Genomic DNA, 10058 nt, shown 5'->3' with positions numbered 1-10058 from the left:
AGGGGCTGACTAGGCACACTTTTCTTCCTTTTTTTTTTTTTTTTTTTTTTTTTTGACACATATTAAAGCTAATAGCAATTATAAGTTTGTTATAAATCTTAACAAATTAATAGCAATTGAAAAAGACTGAAATTAATTTTTTGTTAAAACTTAATGACCCTAATATATCTTGGAATTCTTACCTTGGCCAAATATAGTGTAGAGAGTGTAGAAAAGACAAATCATACAGTGCTCGAATATGATGTATCCATGAATTAGGCTATAGAAGTGTAAAACAACCATGATTTTAAAGTGCCATGCTTGAAGCGAGGTGAAAGGGAAAATCATGTAGATGAGATTTAATATCAATTTTAGATATCACCCCTACCTCAAACAACTAATCAAGTTGACATCTATGCAATTATTTCTTCTTTCAATTCATTATTGATAAATGTCATGTATTTCATGTTTGAAAACTCATTTGTATATAATCTTGTTATCTTCATCTGAATTATTGCACATATTTTATTCAATTTGAACTTCTTAATTAACCCCAAATCTATGTTATTAGTTTTTTGAACTTATAAAGTTTTGAATTTATAATTAGCCCTACATTCATCTTATTTGAATGACCTAATTAAGCTAGCTATCCTTCATTTAAACTTATTAAACATGTGAGAATAAGCTGTAAGGATTCTAAGGAATTGCGCCCTGAAATCATCTTATCAAAACTTATTGGTCATGGAATTCGTATTATCATAACTTCTATATATGAACTTATTAGAAATAATAGAAGTGAAAATACGATAAAGAAGAACAACCACGAGTATAAGTAACCATGATTTAATTAAAAGCGCAACAAAAAAAAAAGATACATATATTCAAATACATTAATGAAAAATTAAAGGTCATCATAATACGAAGTATTAATTAATTAATATATAGTGTATCAATTTATAGTTGGAGCAAAGTTTTATGAGTGTAACTAACATCATATCATTAGACGTTAAGCTTTGAATTCAAACAAAGACGTAAAAATGAAGATTTATTGAGAGAACTAAGAGTAATGTTGGTCTAATCTTATATCTGCCAAATTGGTCCCCTATTCAAGGTAGTCAATGTCTAATGTATGTTCTTTACCTTGCATACGTAGCGTACGTTGTTGAGAAATTGATTTCTAACCAACAAATCCATTCATTACAGTGCTTAATTAGTATTCTACCTGAAGATTCTACAGATTTGTTGTATTCTTGACTCATACTTGTATATATATAGGTTATTATGGATGCTAGACTCAATCAAATGCTGAGTTATCTTGTAGATGTTATTAGCTAGTTAATCACGCTTCTTTTTTTTCTCCGCAAATCCATTGGTTTTAGTTTTTAAAACCATGGATTCTCGGTATATCACTCATTTGTCTATAGTAATTTAATGTTAATTCATTATTAGTTCCATATGAGGCAACCCTCATGGGTCTATGGTCATACAAACATATACTGTAGTTTAAAGTATGAACATATATATTGATTGATTTTAAATGCGTGCGTTGTGCTTGTATGAGACTATATATTTGTATGACCAAATATATGCAAGAGTTGTCGTAGGGAGCTAATAATTGATTTTTGGGATGAAACGGAATATTTCGTAAATTGCAAAAAACTTGCATAAATGGTACGTAGAGCTTAAGGTGAGGGTTTAATCGACAATGCAATACTTAATTAGCTTTTTGATGGCTAGAGTGAGCATAGGATCGAAAGACATGATTTGTGTAAATCATGTTGTATGATAATTAATAATGCATTTTGTGGCATAGTTTGAAAGTTGATGCAGTGAAAAGTTATACTCCGTATGAAACACCAACACTATAGCTATTGACCAAGGGGGACGACTCAACCCCCATTTTATGGATTGTAATTAGAGGAAAGGATTCAAATAGTTGCGAGCCTGTGAGTATATGTACCATTAACTTGCTATGAAGAAACATTAAGTCGGATGTACCTACGGTTGAATACAAACAATGCTTTTATACTATATGCTCCAATTCTAGTGAAACATTACGTTGTACTTGTATATACCTCCTAGGTAGGAAAACTCTCAAGTCTTAACTATTAAGATGGTAGGGAAACTCTTAACTATAAAAATGGCCCACAAATGATAATATGAAGCAGAATAGGGATGCAAACATGATTATAGATTAACGGACATAAATTTGTGATATCAAATTGCACTACATGAAAGTAAATTGGAAACAAAAGCTAGTGATCATATAAATTCACAAATCATTAAAATCACATTTCATAAAAATTGACAAGACTCCATATTCGTTGTCTCTTCATAACACAAATTGTCAAATTCAACAACTTAATACTAAGCAATAAGCACCCGATTCCGGCCACGACCGTGACCTTTATTCTCAAGTACTACTCTTAAAATGACTTCGTTACATAAATTAAACGGGTGGCACAAAATTAAATCCCAATAGACCCCCATAACTGGATGACGGTATATCACCACCGTAAGCCACCATCTCACTACCACAAGCCACCACCTCGCCACTGTCTTTGGCTGCTTCCATGGCCCTCCAACGAGGCAACGCCAAAATAGATAAAGGAGTGTGCACCTCCCTCTCTGGTGTCTCAGCCACATAGGTCTTGTACACAACAAACCTGCCACGTGGCAGCTCTTGCTTCACAGCACTTCGGCATGTGAACCCTTCCACCTCAGCACCATTCACATTCACCCACTCACGTGCCAAACCCTCTCCAAAGCACGTGACAGCAACAGTAAACTCCTTAGGCTCAAAACACCTAAGCACCTTCTGGACCAACAACTCGAACCGGACCGAACTAGGGTCAAACCCCATGGCCTCATAGCTAGCATAACTAAACCCATCTTCGGGGGTCACGTGCACAGTTGAGTAGGCCCCACCGTCGATCCCATTCATAGAGTACCCACAAGGGTCAAAGTCAAAGTCACATATCACGTGACTTTCGATGACGTCATCAATCCCGGACATTTTAGTCATTTCCTTAGCAAAATGCCCCTCCTTTCTATAAAATACCAATGCCTTTTCCTTCTTTAACCCCGTCATGCACATCTCTACACCAACCACGTCCGTCGTCCGATCAGCCACCTCGGCCGCAGCGTAAACATGCCAAGAACGATTCTGATTCGTCGGATCATCGAGAACGTAAGCACACGACCCTGATGCCAAATTACCAAAATACCCATTCAAGTAACTAACTTCCTCAGAGAAGCTTCTATGAGGAGCAACCTGTTCACTAGGGAAGTTAAACGTTCCCCTCGAGTATAAAACACTTGACACAGTAAGTCCGATCGAGTTAGCGTGCTTGAGTATCGAATCAATCGAGAGTAACAGCTTCGTAGTCCCACATGTCTTAAGAATGATCTTGTTTGCGTACACGAACAAACTCGATTCGGAGAGAACGTACGAGTCGAACACCGTGTTTGAAAGCTGGGATACGATGGTACATGAAGCTGCATCAAGGATCGTGTCGAGTTGAGGTCGTGTCAAGGATCGGAGTCCTAACCCACTTGGGTCAGTGAACACGGGTGGGTTCGAGAATGTTATCTCTAGTCGTTTTTCAAAGCCCTCAAACCCGATTGCTGAAACGTTTTCTGTATCTACGGTCATGGCTATAAATCAAAATTAACGTTTTTTTTTTTTTTTTTTTTTTTTTGTATTCTAGGGTTTTTGTTTGCTAAAATAAAAATAAAAAAAAATAAATTAATTAATCTACTGAACTCCGGTAAATATCAGGATGGCTTCCTCACGCACTGCAAAACAAACCAAAAAAAAAAATACATGAATTAGAGACAATGCAAGATCACGTTAAATCTTGTATACAATGTGTATATTGTTCTGTATGATATGATACATTTCTATATAAAAATCACATAAAAATCGACTTATTAGGGAATCAACTAATTTTTATACATATATACAAGTTTAATTTGGCATAATCTGAAAAGGTGAATTTTGTACAATACATTTGTTGTACACGAGTTTTGAATAACACGAAAATAGAGAATTGAAATTGAGGAGGACATACGTTAGAGTAAGCAGCGGATCGGAATTTTTCGATACCACCGTTAGGACGCACGTCTTCAATGGTGTAACCGAGAGGAGCTTCGTAATTATTACGACTACTACTAGACTTCTTCTTCCCACCTTTACCTTTTGACTCCATTAAAACATTCACGCTAATATTTGATTTCTCTCTGTAAAATTAATTCAATCAACAAACAACGAGTTAATCATCAAATAACAATAATTTCATAATTAACCGACACGATTCAAAAAACCCAGAAAAAAAAAATAAAATTAAGGTGAATATGATTACGATTATGATGACGGATTGTTGAAAAGATTTGTAACAGCAAGAATTATATATTATCTTGGGTATTAATTAAAATTATGATGAAGGATTATTGAGATTTGTAACGGCAAGGGTAATAATTAATTTGTTGGGTAAGATGACGGCAATGGAGGAATAATGAATGGGTAGGAAGCGATATAAGAGGAGAGAGAAAAGGGGAATTTAAGGAAGTTAGTTTTGTGTGAGGGAGAGAGTATAGGAGGAAACAGGGTAATTTATAGAACCCTAATTTCATAGGATTTCAATAGATTCTGGTTTCAAGGGCGGTTCAATTTTTTTAAGTATGGTTTGGGTTACAACGTGCCTAATTTAGGTCAAGCCTCCAAAGGCTCGGTTAGGACTTTGTTTAACAATAACTTTTTAGTTGGTGTCGATTTGATTAGATTTATCAATCGGCTTGAAACATTCTATGATGCTAAAATTTTAATAATATTTCGTAGAATTTAGTCAGCTTTCATCAAAAATTGGTTGGTTTAGGTCAAGTCAAGGTATATACTCCCTCTGTTTTTAAATACGGGCTCGTTTGGCATTACTGTAGTTTTCTGTTTTTTGGTTTTTTGTTTTTAAAAACCTTACTCCCTCCGTATTTTTAAATTTTACACTCTGACCGCCACATAGTTTTAGGCAAATTAATTGACTTAAATAAAATAAGAGGTAAGTGGAATAGTTGGACTATTAAAAAATTGTAAAAGAAAGATAGTGGGGTTAATAGTTTATTGAAAAGTAATGAATGTGAGAGGAAAGATATAATAAAAAAAATATATTAGTGGGTTTGGGTAGGGACCATGAGAGGAGACAGATATAATATTTCACAAACTTTTAAAAAAATCGGGTTTAAAATAATTATTGTACATCCAGTATAAAGATAACTTAAAATGATCAAAAGTTACCCCTAAAATGAATAAAAGTTACTCTAATATGCATAAAAGTAACCCAATACAAATAAAATTATCTACGCTTTATTAGTAAAGAATCACATTTTAAATGACTAAAAATTAATTATTATTGATTGAATGTAATTAAATTATCTTTATAAACTTTTCTTGTTGTCTATTTATATATATAAAAAAAATGTATTATGTTTAAAATTACCCTAAAATTAGCTAAAAGTTATCCATATACTGCTCGATGTACACTAATATTAATGTAAATCGGGTGTATACAAAAGTTTTTCTATAGAAATGGGGGTGTAGTCATCGATTTCTTGCACTTACGGTAGGTTAGGGAATATTTTTAAGAATTAATTAAGTAATTTATGATGTGACTTGTCTTAAACGTGAGTCACATTTGTAGGAAATGGGGGTGTAAATGTGTAATAGTGTCTCGTTTGTGTGTCATAAAATGCATTCATTTACGTGCAATTATTCTTTTTGCCATGAGAATTACTGGGGTAAAGTTTTAGGGGGTTCATTGAAGCTTTTTAGGGTTCGAATTGAGTTAAGAAATGACAAAAAAAATTATGTAAATGTTTTGTTTTACGTGTTTAAATCGACATTATTAATCTCGCAATTAACATAATTAGAAATTCAAAACGACGTATTTACAAAATTTTGTTGGAGATCCTGAGCTCAATTTGGGGCCTAAAGGGCTAAAAATGATCCCCAAAATCTTACCTGAGCAGTTTTTGCAGCAAATAGAATTAATTGCACGCAAATCGAAATATTTTTTGATACACAAACGAGACACTTACGTTATTTTTTTTATTATTTTTTTTGCTAATTTCGAGCTTAATTTGGACCTTTAAATAGTAGAAAGACCTCCTAAAACTTTAACTAAGGGAACATTTTTTGACACGCAAGTCAAGGAAAAAATAATTTACTAGCTGACCACTAATATAACCCTAACAGAAAATATTAAGTGGTGGCAAAACCTTTTTTTTTTTTTTTTTTTTTTTTTTTGTGTGTGTGTGTTTTTGGTGGTAGGAAAATAAAATAAAATTTTAGATGGGTAACAAAAATCAAATTGGTACTGTTTAGTGGTAGTAAAAGTCAAATTTTTCAAAAAAAAAAAAGGCACTTACCCCATACTTCGTATAAGAGAACTACTAGCGTATAGGCGGTATTTACATATTTTGTAAATAGGATGGCAATGTTTGTAAATAAGTTGATGTATTTGCCGGGACCATGTACAACTGGTAGTGTAGTTAGGTAAAAATTATTACGGTGGAAGCAAAAAAGTAACGGTGCTAGTTTGGAGAAAGCTGGAAAGTGAAATGATACATTTGATATTCAAAATGGTAGTTTTTATGGTTATAGTGGTACTTTTTGTGTACTATTATGTTTGTACATTATACCTTAATTATAGATTGTCTTTGTAGTACTATTATATGTCACAATGGTACAATATTTGATATACAATTTACATACTTATTTGTACCATTTGACAAATATTTATACCACTATAATATTTAATGGGAGTTGTTAAATAACGCCCACATTCTTATCAAAATTGCCCACAAATTAGGAATGAATTTACGTTCTTACCCATACTCAAAATCCTAAACTCTTTCTCTATTTCACTCTCTAACATCACCTCTTTCTCTCTCCTCACTTAAAACCTCTCAAGAAAACTTAAAATCACCACCACCACCAACCAACACCACCATTACCGCCGCTACCGCCGCAAAACAACATTCACCACCTTAAATCACCACCACCACCGCACATTGCAACTACCACCACAAGGTCCACCACTTCAATATCATCACCACCGCCCATAACTGCCGAGAATGCCACGGTCGAGGAACGCAGCACGCGTGAGGGAGGAGGACGCAGCCCAGGCGGAGCAGGTATATTTTTTTTTCACCGGAAAAGTACACAAACCGCCCTGTCTGGGCGATTCAACCGTGGTACAACCGCCCAAGTTAGACGATTTGACCATGGTCAAAACGCCCAGGATATACGGTTTGACCATGGTTCAACCGTATAGTTTGGGCGGTTTGACCACGGTCAAAGCGTATTTTCTGGGCGGTTTGTCCACGGTCAAACCGTATTGCCTGGGCGGTTTGACCGTGGTTAAACCGTCTTACTTGGGCGGTTTACGTAATTAAAAAAAAAAATCAATTTAATTATATATTTATTTTGCATATTAATAAAATTATATATTTGTTTATTTTAAGTGCATATTAATTAGAAATATGTTTAGGAAATAAAATTATGTAATTGTTTATTTTAAGTGAATGTTAATTAGAAATATGTTTAAGAAATTAAGTAATATAATTGTTTATTTTAAGTGAATATTAATTAGATTTATATGTAGGAAATAAAATTATGTAATTGTTTATTATTAGTGAATATTAATTAGATTTATGTTTAGGAAAATAAAATAATGTAATTGTTTATTAGTAGTGAATATTAATTAGATTTATGTTTTGGAAAATAAAATAATGTAATTGTTTATTTTAAGTGATTATAAATTAGATTTATGTTTAGGAAAATAAAATAATGTAATTTTTTATTATTAGTGAATATTAATTAGATTTATAGAATTGAGTATTAATTATTTGTATTACATTTTTTTATTAAATAATAGCCACAAATCGTTAGAAGGCTAAATATCGAGTTCACACGTGTCGAAGGATCGGGTCCTCGACATACTCGATCTCGTGGTGTTGATGCTTCTGTTAGGAGGGAGAGGGCAGCTTCTCGCACGACGGATGATGTCCTGGGTTGGCCTTCGGATGCTCAGCACGAGCTAGATCAGGTCATGGATGATTATGATTCTGATCATGATGACACGGAGGATGCCACGACTTCCGAGAGTGGGCGAGGAGGATTCGAGCACGGGGAGTCGTCGTCTGGGATTTTCGTGAGGAAAGGTAGAGGAGGGAGGTTTGTGGGTTCTACGACTATGACTTTGAGCACCGGCCGTACTCGTAGGTCTCGTGGTTCTCGAGACTCAGATACGTCTTGGCTTGTTCACGAGGCGATGCCAGGTGGTCCAGCTGATGGTAGTCTTATCCCTAGCTATGCAGCTCACGTAGCTTCTCGTGTTTGGGTCAGGGATGATCGTGATCCGTTGAGGTGCCACAGTAGGATTCAGTGGTGTAGGTCGTTGCAGGAATGGGAGACAGAGATGAGTGCAAATTTACGTGCACGCCTTAGTGTCACTGGACTACAGCACTTGCCGTCTATCATGCATTTCCACATTGATTGGCCTCTGATCTCTGCGTTCGTTGAACGGTGGCAGCAGGATACGAACACTTTTCATCTCCCCTTTGGTGAGATGACGATCATGCTACACGACGTCGCTTATATTCTGGGGATCCCCGTTGAGGGTGACTTGGTTGACATGGTTAGTGACAGTGTATCTCTCCAGGTTGACTTTCAGGAGTTGTTGGGGCTGAGTAAGGATGAGCTTTTGGTGAAGCCAAAAGCTATTTGGGAGAACGGTGCTGTAGCGGTGACTAGCATCTATGAACGGTGCAAGTTGTTGGATCGGGTCCCAGACGTTGAGTTCATGGGTTTCTTTGTCACACTACTTTGTAGCACCTTGTTCGTTGACAAGAGTGGTCACCGCCTTCTTCCCTCCTGCATTTTAGAGGTGAAGAAGTCTTATGACGATCTTCACCGATATTCTTGGGGGTCAGCTACACTTGCTTTCCTGTATTGGCAGTTGGGTATCGCCTCCCGTATTCAGTGTAAGGCTATCAGAGGTTGTCTCACGCTTCTGCAGGCGTGGATATACGAGTACTTCCCATGTTTTCGGCCTTGTCAGAGAGCTTTAGTGGTACAGCCAGGTGAGGCACGGGCCTCGATGTGGGATCCACGCTCAGAGTCGAGGGATCACCAGCGACTTATATCTTTCCGTACCCGACTTGATCAGATGACTGATGCTGAGATAGTATGTGAACTTAGCTTGCGTATATTATATTATTATTTAACGTCTTCACAACTAATGTAACATTCTTCTTATGATTGCGTGTGCTGGTTAACTGGCGGCCCTATACACTTACCCCCGCACAGGACGTCCCGAGAACCACGTACATGGGATGTATACAATTTCGGGACATCGTCGAGCCGTATAACCAAGACAGGGTTTTACAGCAACTTGGTCATGTGTAGGGGATACCGCGGCCCGGTTTTAGGCCTGACAGCGCGTACAGACCTGCTAATGTCCAGTTGTATAGCGTTACTTTTCGAGGTCAGGGGTTATGGGATAAGTTTGGTCCTGGGAGCTGCTGTTTCGGCCTGTCGTTCCATCCACCTCTATTGGATGGACAACCCACATGCACACGTGACTACTTGTCCTGGTTTTACACGTACTCCCATCCTCGGCTTATCAGTGATACCGCGGTACTTGCCCCCCCACCAATTCCAGGGAGGACGAACACTGATTACGTAAGTATTTGTTACTTGTTTTCCATAGATTACTATGCAACTTAATATTGGTACTGATTATTTTTTGTATTTTTTTACAGTGGATGGGTCGCTCCATGCATGTTATACGACGATTCATTGCTGATAGCAGCGGTGAGATTACCCAGACAGTGGTTGAGGCCCGGGAGCTTATTGCGGCGTGGGACGCAATGATGAGGATGTAGTTGATTTCATTTTCTTATTTAGAAACTAACTTCATTGTTTTAGGTTATGTTGTAAAAAATTTTAAATTTATTATTTGAATTTAAATTTGCATAATACATTTCTTAATTCTACAACTAAACATTGCAAAGTTCTATCA

The 10058-nt window shown here is 36.2% G+C and overlaps 1 protein-coding gene across 1 annotated transcript; it reads right to left on the bottom strand.

The window, feature by feature from the left end:
• Positions 1 to 2272: 2272 nt before the first annotated feature.
• LOC145578751 (S-adenosylmethionine decarboxylase proenzyme-like) lies at positions 2273 to 4555 on the bottom strand. Its single transcript, XM_081636054.1, has 3 exons — positions 4344 to 4555; positions 4053 to 4221; positions 2273 to 3777 (listed from the first exon to the last, which is right to left on the bottom strand). Exon 3 carries the CDS (start codon positions 3632 to 3634, stop codon positions 2429 to 2431), a length of 1206 nt encoding a protein of 401 aa, XP_081492180.1. The 5' UTR covers positions 3635 to 3777; positions 4053 to 4221; positions 4344 to 4555; the 3' UTR covers positions 2273 to 2428.
• Between the last annotated feature and the right edge of the window lie 5503 nt (positions 4556 to 10058).

This window comes from Chenopodium album, chromosome 14 (assembly GCF_948465745.1).
Source record: "Chenopodium album chromosome 14, dcCheAlbu1.1, whole genome shotgun sequence".
NCBI lineage: Eukaryota > Viridiplantae > Streptophyta > Magnoliopsida > Caryophyllales > Amaranthaceae > Chenopodium > Chenopodium album.
Note: the sequence above shows the minus strand (reverse complement) of the source record. Positions and strands in the feature narration are given on the sequence as shown.

Excerpts from the sequence above, each read along its gene's own strand:
- LOC145578751 (XM_081636054.1), bottom strand. The coding sequence starts at position 3,634 with ATGACCGTAGATACAGAAAACGTTTCAGCAATCGGGTTTGAGGGCTTT.